Consider the following 23045-nt stretch of genomic DNA (forward strand, 5'->3'; position numbering starts at 1 on the left):
CTGTTGGGAAATTTAAAAATAGTTTTTCACTTATAAACCAAGAAGTATTCTATCCAGATATTTCAGGTATTACACGTTTACCTGAGGTTTCTCTTTATATCTATGTACTGCCTTCCTTTTCCAACTAATTTCCCCATTCCTATTTCTGTCCCTTGCTTAGCAACAATATTCTGTATCCAGAGAATATATGCCATCTCCATGGGGAGAGGAGGTTAATTTTTTTGTGGTCTTCTGAAAACCTTGGGAACCCTCTGAGTCTGCCAATACATGGCTGATTATGTTTTGCCTCAGTTAGTGGGCCTCTCCCCGAAGATCAGTAACAAATTATAAGATAGTATCACCTTCACAGCAGGGACTGTGTCTTAACATGTTAATAAACGGGCCTCTAGAAATCATGACACAAGAAACCTTAACCAACAAATTTTTGAAAGGGTAGCCTTTATGTGTAATCTACAAATGGATAAATGTATGGCTACTTGAGATTCCTTTACTGAGGTCTACATATAATTAATTTTAATAACAATAGTATGTTCTTTTATAAACTAACATATAGGGATATATAATACATATGTAATCAGTGCTATAGATCGTTTTACATTTTAGTCAAAAATAGTAATGTTCAGTTTTGCTCCTTTTTCATCTTTAATAATAAGGGGACTTTTTTATTGTTAAAAAAAACCTCTCACAAACTAGAGAGAAGGAAACAAACAGACTTCATATTTCGTTGAGTTTTGGATATGATTCAGTCCTTTTATCTGTTGTTATTTTACTGTCTGGGAGGGGAGAGGGAACTGCTTATTATGCTGAGCTGTGAAGCAGCTGTTGTCTTCTAGTGCTTTTCATCACACTGAGCTTTGGAGTGGGTAGATGAGTTCGCACACTTCTGCCTGGTTAAGAGCTCAACATCGGATAAGAGATACTCCATACCCCACGTAAAAGATAAAAGTGAGGAGGAATGAAATTAGCAGTGAGCACAAATTATGGCAAGCTAGTGAATGAGCCAACATTTGTGTCCTTGTTTGCAGAAATAAGCAAGTTTCAGCTAATTCCAAGTTCCTTTTATGCTAAGACTTAAGTTGTTTATTTTCTAGAGTTCTAATATGGGCACCAGAAATCTCAGTACTTTCCCTAACTATAATTTCCAGGAGTCTTTGGCAAAAGGCATAGGTGGTGTTCAACCCCTGACTGTATACCAGCATAAAAGAAACTGCTGACAGAGTTGTTTCCACTCCCCATTGCAGTTCCTCCAAGTCTGCTCCAGAGGGTCGAGGGACCCTCCAGAACAGATCTGTAAGCCTGCAGGTGAGAGGAGAGCAAGGGAAAGCGCCATTACACCAGCAGACCTCTGCTTGCACAGCACTGGATTTCAGCCTAAGACAGCTGAACAGGTATAAGAATGAATGCAGCTTCGTATGCCTTCCCATAATAGCATTTTTGTCTTCTGTCATACACACACAGTCTTAACAGGGAACACTCCCATTGCTACCCGACTGTTTCAGCCTGCACTAGCATTTTAACAGCTGTGCCACAACAATGGGGCATCCAATCTCTGTCAATCTATTTGATTCCTTAAAATTTTAAGGGTATACAGAAAAAAGACCTACAACTCCCAGACACGCTGGCTAGAGATTGGGAGGTGAGGTAGGTCATTTTTCCTGTCTAAACATACATAGGAGTGTGCCCTAGTGACCGTATCTTGCTGTTGAAACATTCTGCTTGTGCTCCAAAGCCAATGGGGATGCCAGTGGGACAACTCCAGGTGCCCTTCCCCTGAAACCAATTCCATGACATCTGTGCAAGACGGTTACCCCGAAACAAAGATGCAGCAGTTCCAGTGGCTGCTGCTGGCCTAGAAAAGGAGGTGGAGCTGCATGCAGCCCTATTGCAAACGGGAAGGACGCACCTTCTTGTTCTGCAATCAAACACCAAATACTGCTGTCGCTGCATAGAAAAGAATCTCATTGGACTGTAAAATGTAAGACTAAATCTTGATGGATTGTCTTTCCTTTTTTTAAAAAAAAGTATACATCATCAATAAGATGTCTGCACAAAGGCTGCAACAGCCCATATTTTATTCTATTCAACTGCCCCGAGCAATCACCAGATTCAGATATTTCTAAAGGAAGAAGACAAATTTGTGACTCAGGAAGAATTTATGAAGAAGTCTTCCCAAGGCAGCACATTTCTTCCTAATCTCTGATAGCTAGCAGTTAGTAATTCCTTTCTACTGGGTAAATAAATTATATGATCAATACTATCCTCTGCAGAAATTAGTGACAATAATTCTTGAGCAATATTTTAGACATTAGTGGGCTAACAGAACATTATGAATCATTGTACTTCTGTGAAAGCCATATAGCTGCAAAGTCTGCGGAAAGATGTTAGCTATCTTTACAAGAGCCATGAAGTAAGAACTCATTTTACAAGGCAGTTCTTATGATATAGGAGCACCACAATCTCATGGCTGCTGTATTCCAGAGGAGGTGAAAAAACTCTTATAGCAGAGTTAAGAGTTTAGAGAGCACAAAAACTTTTTTATGATTACTGTAACACTTTGAATAATAGGAAAAGTGGTGGATACAGAAGACTATCAATAAAGTTCATGCTTATGATTATTAAATTTAGGATGCAAGCTTAAGGATTTCTGAAAATACTATTTGATGAAGAAAAAAAATGGGGCAATGTTTATGATACCTCCTGAGTGTGTTCTTTATAAATCTTCAGTGGGCCGGTGGGTTTTGCTGTGTCCCAGATTTGTAAAGATCCATCCCCGCTGGATGTAACCAACATGTGTTCATTGTTCTCACTCCACGTCACATCGAACAAGCCATCATTCCAATCAAAACTAAACCAAAAGCAAACAGTGTATTAATACAAGATAAATTGAAGCATATTAATTTATTGATCATCATTTAAATCGACGAGATTTCAGTTTAATTTTTTGAGGGGAGGTGCTGGAAAGATACTGGTATAGTGCTATCGAAGAAAATGATTGTGGGTGGGTGAAAGATCTAGACTGAAATTCTAGGTCAGCCATAAAGCTTTACTAAACTTCATGGCCAATCACAAAAACACATTAAAATAATTCACTGGGATAATATGAGGAGAAGATGGGAAACTCCCATATATACCACTTTTACAAAGGGCGAGACTTTTTTCCCTTTTTTAAAAAAAAAAGATAAATAACTTGGCTACCTGAAGATGTAGTGTTTATTACATGTTTTGTATTTTTAAAAATACTTCTTTATCTTGAAAAGCTGCTTCAAGAACTTTCCATGTGAAAACTCTTATTTGCAAACTTTCTTGAGGAAACAATGGTTGGAAATTCATTATTTTCAATCCTTGATAAAAGACCAGATATATTTCTCAAGAGCTCAAACAACAGTCATTGTCCAGTATTGTATAAGCCTAATGCTTGACTTATTTTCCTACTTTGTAAGTAGTCATGGTGGATTGTTGTGTCATCTGGACCACAGTAAGGTGGGAGTGGGGGGAACCTCAAATTGTGACTAATAACAGTATTCCAAAAAACACAAGAAGGAAACCTGTGAAGTGAACTGTACACCAATGTCAGGAGTAAACAACATGAACATGAGCTCCAAGTAGACAAGGGCAACAATGACCTCATCGCAGTAACTAAACTTGGAGGGATGACTTACATGAAACAAATTCAAAAATCAATGGATACAACCTCTTCAAGAGAAACAGAAGGAACAAAATAGGAACTAGAGTTTCACTATTCATTAAATAGGAACTCTGTTCCACTAAATAGTGGAATATTCCACTATTCCTCTATTCCATTAAATAGTGGAACTCTATTTTTAATGAACAGAGTTCCACTATTCATTAAAAAAAGTATACTCACAATGAATTACAGGAGGAGCAGCTAAGGATCTGAATCAAATTAAGGAGAGCAAAAAACAAAAGGTCATTGGTGTCTTTTACCATCCACCCAATCAAAGAGAAGTTGAGGATGTTATTCTCGAAAAACAAATTGCCAGTCTTCTAAGGAGGCATGACGTGGTCATCATGGTGAAATTCAATTTCTCTAATATATGCCGGGAATCATATTCAGCCAAACATGGCCCCTCTAATATGTGTTGCCAATAACGTCCTCCAGTCAAAGGTGGAGGTAAGCACGACAAGAACAGCTACAGTCAACCTGATACTTACCAACAAAGAAGATCAAGTGGACAGAGTAGCAGCCATGGGTTCACTGGGGGAAAGTGACCATGCCATTTTTGAATTCTCAATCATGAAGATGGAAAAAGTCAACTGTAGCCAAACATATACCCTAGACTTCAAGAGGGCCAACTTTAAGAAATTCAGATCAATATTAAGTAAAATCCACAGGCTACTCACTCTAAAGGAAAAAGGAGTCCAAGAGGGATGGGAAATCTGATAACAAGAAAGTCTCAAAGTATAACAGCAACTAATTCCAACAAAAAGTGTAAAGGACAACAGAGGAAGCCTTCAAAACACCACATAAAGTTAAGAGACAACTTGAAAGCAAACAAGGACATGTTCAGAAAGTGGAAGGAAGACTAGGCCACAAACGAAGAATATAAACAGACAGAAAAGGATCAGGAAGGCTAAACAGGGTATGAACTGAGGTGAGAGGGGCTTGCTAAAAACAGAGAGAGAGAGAGAGAGAGAGAGAGAGTTAAGTTCTACAGCTGAGTCCACAACAAAAGACAAACAAGAGCGAGGGAAGTTCAACAACTCAGCATGGACAGCGAAAAGATAACAGATGACAAGGAAAAAGCAGAAGTGCTTCATTCCCACTTCAGCTCAGTCTTCTTCCACAAGAGAAAATATGACCTACGTACAGACGAGGAAATACAAGGCAAAAGGGTTGAATGGCAGCCTGAGATCAACAGACAAAAGGTCAAGGAACACCTTGATGAGCGTAATGTGTTAAAATCTCCAGGACCCGACAAGCTCCATCCTAGTGTCATAAAGGAACTGGTAGAAGAGCTCTCTGAACCACTATCTATAACCTTCAAGATATCTTGTAAAACATGGGGACTGTTGGATGACTGAACAAGAAATGATGTTGTCCCCATCCACAAGAAAGGGAAAAAAGACAAATCAGGGAACTATAGAACAGTTAGTCTAACATCAATCCCTGGGAAAATACTGGAGCATATTATTAAAAAACCCAATCTGCACCTTGAAGAAAATGTGATAAACAGAAGCCAACACAGATTTCTTAAGAGTAAGTCATGCCAAACCTACCTAATCTCATTTTTTTGACTGAGTAACTTCCCAAAAGGACAGTGGAAAGGCCATGGACATAATTTATTTAGACTTTAGCAAAACATTCAACAAAGTTCCCCACAACATCCTGATAAATTTACAAAAAGTGGACTCAACAGAACTACTGGTTACAAAATCAGTCACAGAGAGTGCTCATCAATGGCTCCTTCTCAAGCTAAAGAGTGATAATGACTGGGGTAACACAAGGCTAAATCTTTGGGCCATCTTTATTAATAACCTACATGAGGAAAACTAGGGAACAGTAATTAAATTTGCAGACAATTCAAAACTGGGTGGAAGAACTAACACCCTGGAAAAAAAAGAAGGTCCACAGTGACCTAAACAAACCAGAGCACTGGGTGGAAAGCAACAGAATGAAATTCAACAGGGACAAATGCCAAGTTCTCCACCTAGTGGGGGGAAAAATGCATTGATGTAAGATAAGGAATACTTGGCACTGAAAAAGACCTTGGAGTTGTTATAGACAACAAGATAAATATGAGTCAGCAATGTGATGCAGCCTCAAAAAGGGAAAATGCTACTTTAAGATGAATAAATAGAAGCATAACTTCCAGAACAAGAGAGGTACTAGTTTCCCTTCATGCTGTATTAGTCACACCTCACCTGTAATATTTTGTTTAGTTCTGGGCATCCAGGTTTTAAAAAGATGCAGAAAAGCTAGAAAGGGTTCAAAGGAGGGCAACAAAGGTGATCCAGGGTCCAGAAACTAAGCCTTATGATGAGAGAATGATGTTCAGTCTCAAGAAGAGAAGACTAGGAGGGGATATGATAGCACTCTACAAGTATCTCAAAGGCTGTCACAAAGAGGAAGGAAAAACTCTCTCCTCACTCAACCCTGAGTGTAGGACACAAAACAATAAACTACAGCACACCAGTTTCATGCTGGACACCAGGGAAAATTTCCTCACTGTCAGAGCAATACAGTGGAACCAGTTGCCCAGTTTGTGAGCTCTAACACACTAGAGACATTCAAGGTGAAACTGGACAGTCATCTGACTGGGATTATGTGACTTGGCATCCTGCACCAGCAGAAAGTTGGACCTGATTACCTTCTTGGCCCCTTCTGACCATACTATTCTATGAATCTATATACACTTCCTACAGTGTTGTAACTTAGGGGAACAAGCCAGCCAGCCAGCCAGCTTAATCCAGGGAGTTATTTGTACCATGATGGGTTATCAGCATTCTGTTTCTTTAAAACTACTGTAATTTAAACGTTTAGAAACATTTCTTATATCATATATTTCAAATACCTCTCTAGAATTATGAAAGTTGAAAATGAAGTTATTTGAAATGAAATCTACAAGGGCAAATAAAAGTCAAAGTTCAGGCCATATGAGACCTACTTATTTTAGCCTATTATAACTATGAATAGGTACAAGTCATTCAATAAAGGCCAGTACCTAACAGTGACTGGCCATGTATGGGCAGTCCCACTGATCCTTTTATGCAGGAGACCTCCACAACTTACGCAGTAGCAAATTAGTATTTCTGGGGAGCAATGCTGGGGAGTGGCAGGGACTTCCTGTGGCTCATGGACTGCATTTCGCCCAACCCTGATTTAAAATAATGAAATTTAAGGCTCCTATCCAATATGACTGCTCATATGTAAGTCCTATTACATTTAGCTGTGATTACTTCCAGGAAAATGGTTACAAGCTTGTAGCCTAAGATGTATGTATTAGTCCAAAAGTGTTGTCTAGGCAGCAGTGGTACTGGTAAGTACAAAAAAGATTTGGGCCACAAGGCAACAAACAAAAAAAATGCACAAATTTGTATATGTTCTAAAGAGTTGGGGGTGTGCCTTTAAAAAGTCCTAAGAAGATTTCTATTTGTAAATATATTGTCGGGGAAAAGATGAAATTTCAGGGAAAAAATTGCTGCAGAAAGATTCAAGGGGACAGCAAGAGGTGAAGTACATGTGGGAAAAAGCAAAAAGCTAGCTAATGCAGAGGGAACAAGTATAACAAAGAGAATCAGTGCTCATTTTACTTTCTTTCAGTAAGTGTTCTTATATAGCAGGGAGGTGAAGCAGATGGTTTCCCAAGGCTCTGGGGCTCCAGCCCAAATGGGTAATCCCAGTACTATCTTTGCTAGACATTGTGGATCCCTGCAGTCTCTTCTTATAGTTTTCATCACACTTATTAAGAATTTAGCCAGTGCAGCTTTATTTGATGCTTTTGCGATACAAAAGCATCCCAGAACACTCTCCACAATACCAAATTAATAGGACAACCACTTATGTCAATAAAGTGTACAACATTACCTCCGTAAGAGTTGAATTCCAGCTTCATTTTGTTCCAATACTACCAATGTTCCACTACCTAAAATACAAGCAAATAAAACTAAGCCATCTCTTTGACAGCAAGAAAATAGTTTAATATCATATTGATTCTCTGTCCAACACAGTACCTACTATTCTGGCTGGCAGTGGTTCTCTAGATTCTCAGAAACGTTTTGGTAATACAGGTTACCCTATACTTTTACCTGGAGATCAGAGATTGGTCCTGGTACATACAAGTAATCTGCTCTTCCACTGGGCTATGGCCCCCTCCCCAAAGATATGTAAAATATGTTGCTTAGTGCCAAGCTTTAATGAATCCCTTGATTAACAGAACTGTAGAACTGAGGATCAGATACTAAAAACACTTCTGCCCCCACAGTAATGGTTTTAAGCAGAATGAGTATTATGTAGAACATAATGAGCAACTTGTGGACCTGCCTACAACTTCCATCAGCAATAGCTAGCATGCCAATGGTCAAAGATGATGGGAGCATTTATTTGTTACTTTTTATTAATTATATTTATATTCTGTCTTTTCCCCAAGGCAACTATCTTACAGAATCATCACTCCCATTTTATCCTCAAATTAACCTTGTGAAGTAGGCTACACTGAGAATGAGTTAGCATCTTCACCCAGTGAGCTTCAAGGCTAACTGGTGGTTACCCAGTTGCTTTGCCCTACAAGTTGTCCACTACTGCCATAGCTACAACCTTTTACTGTCAACAAAGATTAATGGATCTAAATGCTATTCTGAGTTAGATACTGGGTTGGTGGAACCATGTCATAGTAAAAATGCAGTCAGATTCTGAAGAAGGGGACCAGAGATCAACAGTAAAATAATTGGAAAGTATAACTCTTGAGCCTAAGACACACAATGCCACAATCCAGAAGGAATACAGAACTTAAGCACAATTTAAATAAATCAAGTGGTATAACAATAAACTTGGTTTATTGTAGGACTTAACATAAAGAAACTTAATTCTACATAACCATGAGGCCTCATGATAAGCCATGTCAGCGCAACAGGTCATTCTCTTACAAGGCCTACGCAAACAAATGGTAATGATACAAGATCATGGCCATGCTTGCTTTATGCATGGAATGTATGTACAGGAGTTCCTAATTGTTCATGGGCATGATCTCTATGGAACTCCTAGCATTTTCATCAATAGTTTTTTAAAAACTGTGATTTTGCACTATTATGCTCAGAAATCATGCTGCTATTTGAATTCTTTCCAGATTTAGTGCAAGAGGGACTGAGAGGGTGTTCTAAAGCAGTTATACAGATAAAATTTTAAAAACACACCTGCATGTTCCTACAGGAAAGGAATAACAAGTGCCCAATTCTTGCTATAAAGAAGTTGGGTATAAGCAAGATAAGGGAGTCCAATCTCTATCTCCTCGGTAATACTGAGACAAAACAATTGACACCAATGATAATTATACTTGTTATATTTAGTAGGGGTGGCCAAAGTGAGGCTCAGGAGCAACATGCAACTCTTTAAATTTATTGTGTGGCATGCCATTCACCACCATGAGTTCTCACTTGTTGCTAGCTGCCCGCTGCCATTACCCACAGGTGCCTGCTTGCAACTCTCCAACATCTGACATTTACTGTATGTGGCTGTACCATTAAGTAAGTCTGCCCACCCCTGCTATATAGCATGTATAATACTATGAATATTTTACTCAGAAGCAGATTTCACTATTCTGCCAGTACAGTAGACACACATTTATGTGACAATTCTAAAAATATTTGATGTCTGCAAATTGATAAACTTAATTAAAGGAAGCAGATTATTAAAGGCTACACAGTTGGGAGTGGTGGGGGATGATCTTTTAAAGAAATATGAACTTGGTAAGATTTTGTCAGCATATACAAATTATTTTCCACTAACAAAGAAAATGAACATGAAAACATAAGTACCAGCACAAGCATCCTGAAATTGTGAAAATGTCAGATTTCCAGCAAATTCAGCCATGGTTTAGGTCTGAACGTGTGGTTTAGTAAATAGTGTCTACACTGTACAAAGAACATCCAAACATTTTCACAACTGATTCTTTTAAAAAGACAGGCCCCACTTCATATTTTCTTGTTGTTTGATGCATCTTATGAAAGGGGCAGTATGTGCAAAAGTTTATTTCAGAATAAATGTGTGTTTAAGCTGCCACAAAGCTGTCGTTTTTTCTGCAACAGACTAACACGACAAACGTTTTTAAAGTAGGCGTATTATACATACTTTCTTATAATGCACGAGGAAGTTTGAACTGTAGCTGCAAACTGATCTTAAGCATTTGTACTCAAGAAGCAAAGCCCATTAACAATAAGATCCCACCCATGGACTTAGAGGTAAATCCTAATGAGTTCAATGAGATTTACTCTCAGGTGTGACAGAATTGCAGCCAAAATGCAACCTAAGTATACAATCCTATGCTGATCTGGAGGCAAACCCCATTGAAATCCGTGGAAGATGCTCTAAGTAAATAACGTGACTAAAGGGAATGCAGTCTTCCCCAGTGAACAAGTGTGTAAACATGCAAAGAAGTCGTCGTTTTACTTAAAGTTTCCTTAGTAAAACATATTCTCTAACCAAAGTGAATGGATTAAGGAAACTGAAATAGGGGAGCTGAACGCCGCGGTTACTGCTACCGCCGCCGCCATTACGCATGCGCCACCTGTCGCCGCTTCACCTGCAATTCCGTAGTACTGCGAGGCAGCACAGGCCAAACGCCCAGGCAGGTAAGGCGAGAATTCGATTGCGTAGCCGTGGCGGCCGGGCAGGCGGAAGGCCTGCGTTCCTGGGAGCTTCTTTAGCACACCTCCACCGCGGCTCATGGCTTCAAGACCCGCTTCGGAAGGATTCCGACGAGACCCAGAAAAGTGCCCCAACTGCTACGAGAGGCTTTAAAAGCGCCCGCTCCCCTCCTTGTATTCGCAACCCCGCCTCCGCCGGCGTGGGGAGGGTGGAACTGAGGGAAAGCGACCGCCATCTTAAATCCGGGCAAAATATTCGTTTGCGCAGCTGCCGGTCTCTGACAGACGGGAAAGGACTATGGGGTGACGGTCTCGTTGGTTCTTTGTAGTTGCTTTCCGGTTTCTGATCGCGATTACTTGAATATTCTAAATGTGCGGGGACGAAATATATAGGGATTAATCTGTAAACATAAAGCAAGCCTAATTAGAGACTTTTTCTGCCAATATTTTGAAATAACTATGCCCTCTAAGCTAAGACATAGAGACAAATGACATAATTTTAAAAATGTAGAGGGTAGCAGTATTAGTCTATGGAAGCAAAAAAAAAAAAAAAAGTACTTTTTCTATTGGGGATTAATGGCGGATCAAGGCCAAACGGGACCCCATGACCATCACCTACTAGGAAAAAAAGGTGGCGTAGGGAAAACAAGTATTTCTTAAAAGCGCTCGTAGATGCCTGCGACTCTGACAAATCTCCACAACACTTTGAGGACCGCACTTCTTATTTGGAGACTTGACCTCAGAGAAAATACTGAGGCTACAATCCAAAATTTAGACGGAACAAGTACAAATCCCTGAATTCCCCAGCCAGCCTTGTTTGCTGGCGAATGCTGGGAGTTGTAGGGATTTGTTTTATCTAAGTCTGCATAGGATTGTATCTGTATTCTGGCATAAACTTTCATTGACCAAATAGCCTGCTTCATCAAATACGAAATATACATATTTTAAGAACATAGTAGGTGTAGGTGGGACTCTAGTGCCATTAAAAGAAGCGTGAGGGGAAAATTCAACAGTGGACAACTGTGAAGGAAGTAACTCAGTGATTGAGAAACAGTGAGGCAAACAACCAAGCCCTGAAGCCTGTCTGAAGGAATATGGAGGGGAGAAAAAGATAATTGGCTCGAAAGAAAGTTTGCTACTTCCTATATCATTCTCCCAGTAGTTTTATGAGACAGGGGGGGTTGTAGGGCAAGGTGAAGTTAGGAGCAAACTAGTGAACTTGTAGTTATAAGTATGCTTAATAGGTTGATGAATATTAACTCACCTTGAATAGACAATGGGCTAATTATAATGCACATGTGATATATGTAGATATATGTAATGGGATGAGATGGGAGATATGAAGTAGGCAGACAGAAAGACTGTAACATCCTAGTACCTTACCCAATGAGGGAAATGTGGAGGACTGTGGTGGCCAGGTTGAGGGTTAAAGGGGGATGTTTTGTGTATTTATACTTTGGAGAGATTCTGATAGAGCTGGCTCTCCCTGTCTGTTGCAATAACGAAGGTATCTCTTCACTCTGATAGTAGTCTTGGTTATTTAACTTGAGGAGAAGTATTTTCGCAGCTGTTTTGCATAACAACTCTTTCATCAAGATACAGAAGTAGAGAAAGCTACATCTGTTGAATTTGTATTTTTAATAACAACATTTATACAACTTTTTCTATCAAACATCAATATCAACATTTTATACAGCATTTTCCCCCATCAAAACAGATCCAAGAGTGGTTCACAAGGATAAAAATGCTCAAACTACAGAAACTTGCTTGTTAGTGGCTCGTTAAAGCACAGGAGACCTCTGCAGTTGATTTCAAGTAATTCATCTGTGGTGTCAAAATAAATACAAATAAAAACTTTAGATGAGTCCTTTCATGCTATTATAAAATATTAGTATCAGTTCTGATCAGGTACTGACTTAAAAATCTATTCAACAGCACCTCTTTAATCTTTGGAGGTAAAACACTACTTTGTGATGTGGGGTTCTACAAGTTTGTTCATGAGCTGCTTTGCAACCTTTTTTCAAGAAAGTTCAACTGATTTTAATTGGACTTATTTCAAAGTTAGTGCATGTAGAATTGCAGATCTTTTTTATGCAATCCTCTCATATGAATAACTATCAGCATGGTAGAAATTAAATGACTCATTTGGTTTAGTGTTATCAGTCATCGCCTTGCAAAATGTTATTGAAATGTTTTAAGGCATATGCTTTTGCAACATTAAAGATGGAATGAAAATGATGCTATAGAGGGGCCAGGGAAATGTGTATTAGCCAGTAGCGCTTTTCACATGGATGAATTATCATTGGTATTATCAAAAAGCCTGAAAGGTTCAGCAGTGGTGTGTAGGTAGCTGAAAGATAAGCTGTTTGAATAATGAGATTTTTGCCAAGGGGTTACATAACTATTAAGCAGTTTGTATAAAAAGCAGATTTGAGCATATAGCTATGTACTCTTTGTGTATCAGGGTTTATCAAAAATGCTTTATGCACATACACAAGATATTACAGATGTAGATCTTTTTTCACCAATTGAAAAATAGATCCAGATCATGTTTCTCACACAGAGATCTTTAACAGGGGACTTATACTATACTCTTGAAGTGTACTGGGAATTTTGATTGTGGCTTGGCTACTGAAAAAAAGGCATAGGTTTTTAAATGTAATCAGTTCTAAAATATATTTAGGCTGAACCTATGTAATTAAAACAAAGGGGGGGGGAGGGAGGATTTAGACCATACTTACTTTAGACCAGTTCTTACTCCTGATCCCAGAAATAGGAACTGAAACACATTGGGAAGATTATATAGTATGCTTCAGAATCCCGAAGAGCAAATCACTGGGAAGCCCTAAAGCTCACAGGAGTGTTGCTAGATGTAAGAAACTTACATGAATAAGAATCAGAATAAGCACAGCTTCTATATAAGAGAAATATATTTTGCAGTCTTTTATGTAAATCTAGGATAATTTAGCTTAACTTAGTACAGCAATAATTTTGGTGTCTGTTTCTTTGGAGGAAGTGCACTCACAGTTCCTCCGTAGGCTGAGGGTTTCAAGCAAATCCTAAGAAAGAGTGTGCTGGATGCCCTAATAGTGGTGGGTTTTCTCCTGTGGTCTATCAGGTGTCCCAAGATGGGATGTGTGTGTTCCCTCGTTGCTTTACAGCTTATAGAGTTCCAGTGACACTGTATGGGAGAGAAAGACTCCTTTCCTCTCACTTTGTTTGGGAAATTGCAGGCTGATTCCTTTTTTGAGGAAATGAGCTAGAAAAGACAGTGAACAGAGAATGGGAAGCCCTGAATCCCTTTAAACTGAGTCTTGAGTGATGTGTCTGAGATCATTAAGAGAGATGAGAAACAGCTGAGGAAGACAGCTACAATGCTTCCTCATGTGCTAGATCACATGAATCATCGCTTGCACTGAAAGAATAGGTGAGGTGGGGCTTACAGGGTCACATCCCCCCTCCTCCCCCCCATGCCACTGCTGCATGCCTACCTACAGCAGAAACAGACGCCTGCCCAATGAGGAAAAGGTCTCTGCACACCCACTAACATGTGTCTCAACGCACAGGAGAATCAATCAGGGTTCCTGTGTGGAAGCTTGATAGTCTTTCATCACTATGACTGGGAGAGGCCATGGCTAAGGGCATCTCCCTGGTATGTGGAAGGTCCCTGACCTTCCAGGTAGGGCTGGAAAAATGGCCTATTTAGTATTGCATATTCAGCTATATGCATGATTCACACACAAAGATTGGGTTCACATGTTGTGGCAAGTCATAATGGGTTGTGAGCCATTTTAGTGTCAGCAGCAAACCTGGTGCAGATTATTCAGCGTGGGCTCTTTTTTGTAAACAAGTCACTCGGGGGGTCCACAGCTTATGGGACGGTTGTTGAGGTTAGTTTGTTGTCGGGGCGGCTTGTTATGACAGCCAAACGGTGAATTCTGCCAAACAACTACAGAGCAAAAAAAGCCTCTGCAGATCTACATGTTCTTGCCAGCCTCTCTCACCCTGGATGTCCCTCTACCAAAGCCCAAAGAGTGCTTTGGAAGGTCTGTCACTCCTTAACCAGGTTTTCGTTTTCTTTTTAGGTGCTTTGGGAATGTGCAAATGGAGCTGTGTTTCTTTTTTTCCTAGTATTTCCTTCCAATCATCCACAAAAGAGCACAGATTCTGCTGTCTGCTATGTGCAGTCTCACTTTCCTTGTATATTACTGTTGTCAAAGGGAGCAGGGAAGTAAAACAGGTGAAAGACAAGGAAATTGACAAGGTGAGATTGTATACCGACTAATCTGTGCACTATTTCAAGGACCAGAGAAAAATAATTGCACAAGAAATGAGGACCTATTTGTGCAAGGCAGCAGCACCAAGCAAAGTTTTTTAAAGAATGAAGCATTCTGAAGTGGGCTGGAGCAGGCAGAAGGACCCAATATAGCTCTCATTTGGCAATGTCATCCTCCCACTATTAAACGTTGAGCACATGTCATTGCTCTTCCCCTTTCAGCAGTTTCCTGAATCTCCAGAAAGTTATTAGCTCTTTTGTGGCTCCTCAGTAGTCCTGAGAGAAAGCAGTCAGAAAGGAGCACCTAACTCCCTTTGTCATTTCTCAGCCTCAAGATCAGAGCCTATTTCATATAGACAATATTAAGTTCCTATCCTGCCATTTCATGTCTTTTGCAATACGGAATGCAATGTCATGAGCATCTATTAGCTAGTGCCCATGGCATTACAGGTAATGAGCAACAAATTCCTCTAATGCCATTTTGTAAGCATCCATGTTTATGTAATGTTTACTTAAGTTTGTATGCAATCTTGGACTTCATGAGAGGCTGAGTGAGATGCCAGCATAGTGCGATACAGTTTCATAGATTCCTTGAGTGGTAGGGCCCTGAAAACTATCAGAGTAGTTTGTTGCAAGAAATTCAGAGCTAGATAGCAACAAGAAAGCAACTTCCACCCCCACCAAGCAATTGCTTCCATTGTCAAACTGTTGTTACTGTTAAATGAATGAATGAATGAATGAATGAATGAATGAATGATAAATACAATTACCAAATTGAATAAATTCATTACTTGCAGATAGACTGTTGATCAGGGCCAGTTACTGGGAACACATGGGAACAGAATACCCTTGTTCTGTTTCCAGGCCGAATTCAACATGTGGATTCTGACCTGTAAAGTCCTATCCATTTGTGACTAAGCTACCTGAAACTGCCTTTTCCAACAAGAGCTGCCAGAGTCTTAAGATCTTTAGAAGAGGCCTTTCTTTCAAGAATTCTGCCTTCAGAGGCACATTTGGTGGCAGCAGGAAGGAATTTCTTCTGGGTGGTGGCACCTAGGCTGGGGAACTCCCAGCTGAGGGAGATAGGGGTGTTTCCCTCATTGTTGTCCTTGCTAGGAGGCAAAGACCTTTTTATTCAATCAGACCTTTGACTTGTAAGCAGGTCTATTGATTTGGATGCTATTTTATTTTGGTTTTGCTCTGTTTTTAATTGTGCTTTAATGCATGTGTTTATTGTTTGAATCAACTTTTGTTCATGATAATAAGCTGACTTGAGCACCATTTTTTAGTAGAAGAGTGGAATACAATTCAGATACATAATAAACTTAATCCTAAAGGTCCAGCTAGCAAACAGAAGTATTTCTGTCCTTAGAATAAAGGTTGTAAATCATGAATATACCCATCGTTAAAAAGTGAATGAAGATACTTAATGTTTAGTTTGAAAACCCAGAAAAAATATACCTGTACCCTTTTCAGATGAAACAGCATCCTAAAGATGGTGGTGAGGAATCCAATCATAGAAACAGCAGATGGCAGCCAAGATCTACTTGTAAAAATATCACTTGGAGCTGTGTGTATTGCAGGAGGGGGGAAAGGTGTGGCATCTTAAAATTGAATTAATCTATCATGGAAGGAGCATCATGGTAAAGACCATGGAGGAGGCCAGCCTGGTCTATCCATTGGCCAAACAGGCAATAACTGCAGGAAGCTTTCTTCCTCCCTCCTTTATAGGAAAAATATTTTGCTCCAGTTGCCCTCACACAGTGGCCCCATCCATTGGCCAGAGAGGTATAATGGCTGTTTGTCAGATAGGTTTAGAGAAAGTGTGTATGTGTGCAAAGAGGGTGATCTGAGGGTGAGGAATTTAAGTTTGACGCCCTTGTCATGGTCAGATCACTTCCTCATAAGGTTTGAGCTCGAGAGCGGCCTTTCCCTCTGTAAGGGTGTGGACCAGATTGTATTGGTCTGCCCCCGGAACCAGATGGATCCTGATGGATTCCTGAAAGCTCTGGGGGATTTTCCGGTTGACAAGTCTGTTGATCCTTTCGATGCCCTGGTTGAACTGTGGAATGGGGAGATGACCAGGGCTATTGACACGATCGCTCCCAAGCATCCTCTCCCACCTAGCAGAGCCCGTTCATCTCCTTGGTATACACCTGAATTACAGGCAATGAAGCAGGTTGGGAGATGTCTAGAACATAGGTGGAGGAGATCACAGGGTGAATCTGACCGAACACACTTAAGAGCCCACTATCGGGCCTATGCTGTGGTGGTGAGGGCGGCGAAGAAGAAATTCTTCTCCGCTTCCATTGCCTCCTCACAATGCCGTCCTGCGGAGCTCTTTTGGGTGGTGCAGGGAATGATACATCCGGGCCAAAAGAAAGATCTCGTGCCACCCTCGCACTCTCGAAGGCCCGCTGTGACGACTTTGCCACGCATTTCAGGGAGAAAATTGCTCAGATTCGTCATGAGCTTGACTCTACTATTGAACCAGATTCTACTGGGGATATGCCAACGACGCCGTCAAGTCCACAATTAATGGATGAATTTCAGTTGTTGCGGCCTGATGATGTGGACAAGGTGCTTGGACAAGTACGCCCTTCCACCTGCTTACTAGACCCATGCCCATCTTGGCTACTTAAGAAAGCCAAGGACGGGATTGGGACCTGGATCCTGGAGGTGGTCAACGCCTCTTTAAGAGATGGTCGGGTACCTGCCCCTTTAAAGGAGGCGGTAGTCCAGCCAGTCCTAAAGAAGGCATCCCTGGATCCAGAGGTGGCCGCCAATTATAGACCAGTGGCCAACATCCCGTTCCTGGGCAAGGTGCTAGAGCGGGTGGTGGCAGGACAACTCCAAGCACTCTTGGGTGAAACTGATTATCTGGACCCATTTCAGTCCAGCTTCAGATCCGGGTACGGCACTGAATCTGCCTTGGTCGCCCTGTACGATGACCTGTGCAGGGAGAGAGACGGGGAGTGCGTCCCTGTTAGTTTCCTGGACCTCTCAGCAGCTTTCGATACCATCGACCATGGTATCCTTCTGAATAGGCTAGCGGAATTGGGAGTTGGAGGCACTGCATGGCAGTGGTTCCGCTCCTATCTCAACGGCCAATTTCAGAAGGTGGTGCTGGGGGACTGTGGCTCTGCGCCATGGCAATTATGCCATGGAGTTCCGCAGGGGTCCATTTTGTCCCCCTTGCTGTTCAACATCTACATGAAACCGCTGGGAGAGGTCATCAGGAGGTGTGGGCTGCAGAATCATCAGTACGCTGATGATACCCAGCTCTACCTCTCATTTTTCACCAATCCAAAATATCAATATACAAAAATATAAAACAGTTTAACACTTTAAAAAACCTGTACACCCAGATTGTAGAATTCCCTTACCAGAGGGTCTCCCCTGGCAAGTATGTTGTGGTCCTTTCGGGTGACAATCTTTTTTTATTCTCCTAGACCATCGAAGAACTACTTTTTAGTGTATTAGATCTTTGCAAAATTTTATTTTGCTGCTGCTTTTACTTTGGGTTTGTTTGGAAGCAGGAGATTCCAGTTGCTTAGCAGTCAGGTCAGGAATAAGGTCTCTGTAGTCTTACCATATGCCACTCTCCTCATGCTGCAGCCAGACACACATTAGTTTTCACCCTTCTGAAGAACCCCCATAGGCTGAGTCGGATCATTGACCACCTAGATATCATCTACATGCACTGACTGGCATGATCTTTCCAGGGTTTTCTGCAGAGGCTTCTCCTAGCCACTATGCATGCAAGGCATGTGCTTTACGACTGAGCTACAACCTTTCTCCAAAGGGGTTAATCCGTGGCTACATTCAAACCAAAATAAAAAAGTCATATATGCCAGAATATTTAGGAGGCGTGGACTTTCTTTTGCTGCATTTCCGTGTGTGCAATCTATCGGGCTTCATGTCAGGGGACGGTGCATAATCTGGCCAGAGCTAGGAGTGAGTGGTGCCCAATGGACTGTTTTGTGCTGTTCCTGCTTTCTCTAACTTCTGCCACTTTCTTTTTTCTTCTGCCAGAGAATGGACAGAGAGAAGCCTGAAGTATGCCCTTGCCAAGAAATTTGAAATTAGGCTGAGGGTCACATGAAACTGGGCCTCGTTCCCACCCTGATAAAGGACAACAAGTTCCAAACGGGATGCATGTGAAAGGGCCTACGATGGAGCAAGAATTCCTAGAAGTGCTTAAATTTCATTCCATTATTTCAGCAGTAAACATAATCTTGTCTGCTTTCAGCAAGAAAATAATAAATTATACACGGAAACAGCTACTAAGAATGGAAAACATAAAAGAAAATGCAGACATTGCAGAAGTTCTTGCCCTGCCCACTTAAGGTGCAATCCTGTACCTGTCTAAACATGTATAGGATTGCGCCTACGAGCAGAAACAAAAAGCTGGCAGTGTGCTCAGCAGAGGGCGCTTCATGATGCAGGAGCCCTTTCCACGTTGGACGCTGCTCGACTTCTGACGAAACTTGGCACTCGTCTTAATGTTTATTACCAGCGCCGGAATGCGCAGTTCTTTCTACTACTAGCCAGGGGGCGTGGCTGAGCGTGAGAGGCGGGGCTTCGCCTCGGGAGGCTGCTAGCCGTTTGCGGGGTTTCAAGCGGTAGCAATGCAACAAGTGGCTGGGCTTCTGTCTGTTCTCGTCTCCGTCTGCAAAAAGATCTGCCGGGCCGAAGTCGGCGCGTGCTGGCGAGCTGCGCACTCAAGCGGGCGCCCGCGGGGTTGGTAAAGGAGGGCCGATTCAAGAGGGATTGCGAGACCGAGCCTATCCCGCCTCTGCAAGGGAGCTAGCTGGCGAGCCGGTGGAACTCAGGAGAGGAGTGCGCCATGGTGGCTTTCGCAGGCACCGGAGCGACTCGCGTTTCCGTCGCCTTTCTCGTCGGCACCGAAGCGTGAGATCGAACCGAAAGAGGGCTCTGTTCTCGTTCCCCGTTTCTAGCTCGGCAGCACCTTGCGGGAAGACCGGCCAGCACCAGAGGACAGCAGGTCAAGCGGCCGAGGCGGCGGCGGCATGGCATCTGCGTAAAGTCCCGTCATCGGAGGACTCGGCGGCGAGCGGCCGGCATGAGCGACAGCAGCGAGGGGGGGATCATCAGCTTCTCGGTGCCCAGCCCGCCAGGCATTCCTGGCGGCGGCTGCCCGCTGCTCTACGAGGATGGGCTCGGAAGGAGAGCGCCAGCAGCCGGCGAAGCGATGGCCCGGGGTTTCCTGAGCGGCCCAGGCGCGCCGCCGCCCGGCACCTTTTGGAATGAGGGCACGGGCTCAGCCTGCCCTGCCGCCGACACGGCAGCTCGGGCCAAAAGCGGCGGCGGCGGCGGCAGCAACAGGAAGACCACGGTGTCTTACGTGATCAATGAGGCGAGTCCGGGGCTGCTGCAGGCGGCGGAGAGCGGGGCCCTGCAGAGCCTGAAGGAAGCATGCGAGACCGTCGGCGCCGACCTGCAGACGCTGCACTTTGGCAAACTGGATTTTGGCGAGACGGCTGTGCTCGACCGCTTCTACAACGCGGGTGAGTGGCTCGTCCGGGTTGCTTCCGGCGGGGCGTCTGGTGGGATAACGCTCCGTGACTTGCAGGCGCCGTCAGCGCACCTAGGAGAAAGTGCCTTTGAACATAGTGGGACTGACTTCTGAGGAACCATCCATAAGGTAGCAAGTTGTCGCCTTGGCGGTCACGCAGCCTGTCCCAGTCTGGAGCTCTCCAAATGTGTTGGGCTAGAATTCCCATCATCACCAGCTAGCAGTCAGGGAGCTGTAGACCAACACATCTGGAGGGCTTAGGTTGGGGAAGACTGCAGCCTTCCTCAGCCTGGCACCCACCAGATGTGTTGGACTACAACTCCCGGCAGCCCTCTGCCAGTTTCTGCTGCTGGGTGTAGTGTTTCAGTACATCTGGCAGGTTCCGGATTGGGAAAGGCTGTGATGGAGTGATGCGAGAATGAAGTCTCCACCTCTGTTCTTCATGCCACTCTTCTACATGCATGTGAAATGGTGAAGTGGAGAGTGTAATCTGCATGAATCAATGATTCAAGCAAGCCACATATTAAATATTAGTAGTTACCCTGGATCATTACCATGTTGTACATAAGAAGCTCTTTATCTGTGCAAGTGATCCTTAAACACCACTTGACAATATTTGTGTCTGAAAGGCAATGATAGTACATCAAATGTGGCTTTCCCTTGGTTTGTAATTCAAACGATGACTGGAGAACCATTTGGAACATTACACAGAAGCCAAGCTAGGTTGGTTACCATTTGTTCACCCACTAAGGTGCTGCAGCTGTTCCCAGCATCTTGACATGCACACTTGCATGGTACCTGTGTTTGTCTCACTTTACATTTTTAGGTATGCATCTGCAAGATCCCAACCTGGTGCACTCCAGATGTGGTGGACTGCAGCTCTAGCCAGTATATAGTAGTCCAGCACATCTGGAAAGTATCGAGTAGAGAGAGGCTACCTTAAGTACCTGTACCCAGAAAGCATTATGTGTGAAGAAGTGCTTGGCTTTTGTGTCAGTGGAGATGGTATAGATAAGCAATAGCATCAACAGAGTAAGAGCTCACCTAGAAATACACCCTTGAAGTTAGATACTCCTAAATCTAATTCCAGTATGGTGCAATCTGGTTGCATTTATGCACCAGTGTAGAACATGCACTCTGCAAGTCCCCTCTGCACATGTTCAAAAGTGCTGCTATCTTCAGTGCATGCTAAGTTGCTTCCTCGCACTAGAACTTGGGTCCAGAGCACTTCCATTGCCTTTAGTACTGGAAGGCCTCCAGTGTGTCTCCCATGACACACAGAATGCAACATACTTCCTGCTTGAAAGTAAACTGCTGTGCTGGTCCTTGGGAAAGCTGATAGTATGTATTTCTTGTTCAGCACTTGTTTTGGAAGACAGAGTACTGAGGCCATTTATTAACACCTTCTGTTGTTTCTTGTTTCCTTCGTTCTTAAGTTGGTAATTAGCCAATACATGCTGCAGCTGTCCCAGCCAGTAATACCTAAGGGCTGTAACAGATAGGTGTTTTGGCAATACTCTTTTGGCAGGTAGTCCCTGGAAATAAGTATCTCACCCTTGCACTGTTCACACCCAGGGCTTTGCCAGGCACATAAAGCTTTATTCAGAATTAATTCACCCATCTTTCTATTTCTGTTCTCAGAGTCATTTATGTGTCTTGATCTATTCATGTGACACAGCCTAACTGGTGCGGTGAAAGGCACGGGTTGAGCAGATCCAGGCCTAGTCCTTGTGTGTGTTGGGACCATTTGTCTGGCTCTTTCGCCACATGAACACAGCTCACCATGTAGCCTGTGTCTACTGACCTGGTGCTGAAAATTATGTGACCGCTGGCATTTTAAATATAGGTTGAATACTGAGACGGGCGCACAAAAGTGCTTTAGTATATTGCAGCCGTGGGTCAAACCCACTTAAGCCACAGGCTCACTATGCCAGTTTAATCATATGAATGGCTTCTCAGTTAACATTCTCTCTCTCCACACACACACACACATGTACGCAGGGTTGTATCCAATATTTTATTGGACCCATTGAAATAAAATCAGGCCAATACTGGGTATAACCCATATAGAGGTACAGATACATTGATTGGTTTTGCATGCTAGGACAACCCATCATGGGTAACCAGAGTTGTTGTGCCCTCCAAATCTGGACTGCTTCATACAGGGTGGCAATATTTATTCTGGCCCATCCATCTATCAGGGTTTTTGTTGGATATCAAAGAACCACAGTATGTGGCTCGAAAAAGGAGCTAAAAAGGAGGTGGTTGGAAGATCTTTTATTCCCATAAGTGGAAGGCACTGAGAAGTGTCAGTTCAGCATTTAAAACCCAGAGGATTATCTTGGAGATATACAGCTTACTGCTTACTTATGTATTTTTCTTTAGGCTAGACAGCTGTCAACTGTTCGTAATTTTGCCTATACACAGTATCACTTGATTATTGTTTGACAGCTGTATAACAAGGTAATAAGCTGCATATCCTGGAAAGGCAGAGTGCATTTGCATAATTGAGAAAGATTGACAAAATAACAACAATAATGATAAAAAATGAAGGTATTTGACTACATTTTGGAGCCTCAAAAACTTTACTTGTATTTTTTGGAAAGTCCATGGAAAAATGAAAAGGGGTTATGATTGGAATCGAGATGAGGTGACAGGATGGGTTGTGCTGAGAGAAACACTGGGATACCAGCTGGAGAACTAATGAAGTAGGGGGAGAACAAGCCACAGTGAACTTGATCATCTGTCAGGTGCATCGTGGGCTGTTCTGTGAACAGTCCACAGTGCATAGTTTATTTGCAGGATGCATTGTCATGTGTGAACTTCCCACTGCAAGGGAAACAATTTAGTCTGTTTCTGTCCTTCAGCAGTCATTTTCTGTGAACCAAGAGAATGTTTGAATGTAGTTAA

The 23045-nt window shown here is 42.5% G+C and overlaps 2 protein-coding genes across 3 annotated transcripts in view; one reads left to right on the forward strand and one right to left on the reverse strand.

Moving 5' to 3' along the window:
• PEX7 (peroxisomal biogenesis factor 7) overlaps positions 1-10537 on the reverse strand; it is a 66155-nt gene extending 55618 nt beyond the window's left edge. The window contains exons 1-3 of the mRNA XM_044423828.1: positions 10257-10537; positions 7547-7604; positions 2695-2845 (exon numbers count right to left, since the gene is read on the reverse strand). Of these exons, the coding sequence (XP_044279763.1) occupies positions 2695-2845; positions 7547-7604; positions 10257-10401 (354 nt within the window). The 5' untranslated portion in view covers positions 10402-10537. The remainder of the gene's footprint in view (positions 1-2694; positions 2846-7546; positions 7605-10256) is intronic.
• An 8661-nt stretch (positions 10538-19198) lies between these two features.
• Positions 19199-23045, forward strand: part of MAP3K5 (mitogen-activated protein kinase kinase kinase 5) — a 117858-nt gene continuing 114011 nt past the window's right edge. The window contains exon 1 of one of the 2 annotated variants that reach the window (XM_044423855.1): positions 19199-20127. In XM_044423855.1, the coding sequence (XP_044279790.1) occupies positions 19683-20127 (445 nt within the window). In that variant the 5' untranslated portion in view covers positions 19199-19682. The remainder of the gene's footprint in view (positions 20128-23045) is intronic. The other variant, XM_044423844.1, reaches the window with a different exon arrangement.

This window comes from Varanus komodoensis, unplaced genomic scaffold (genome assembly GCF_004798865.1).
Source record: "Varanus komodoensis strain SLA01 unplaced genomic scaffold, ASM479886v1 scaffold1, whole genome shotgun sequence".
Lineage (NCBI taxonomy): Eukaryota > Metazoa > Chordata > Lepidosauria > Squamata > Varanidae > Varanus > Varanus komodoensis.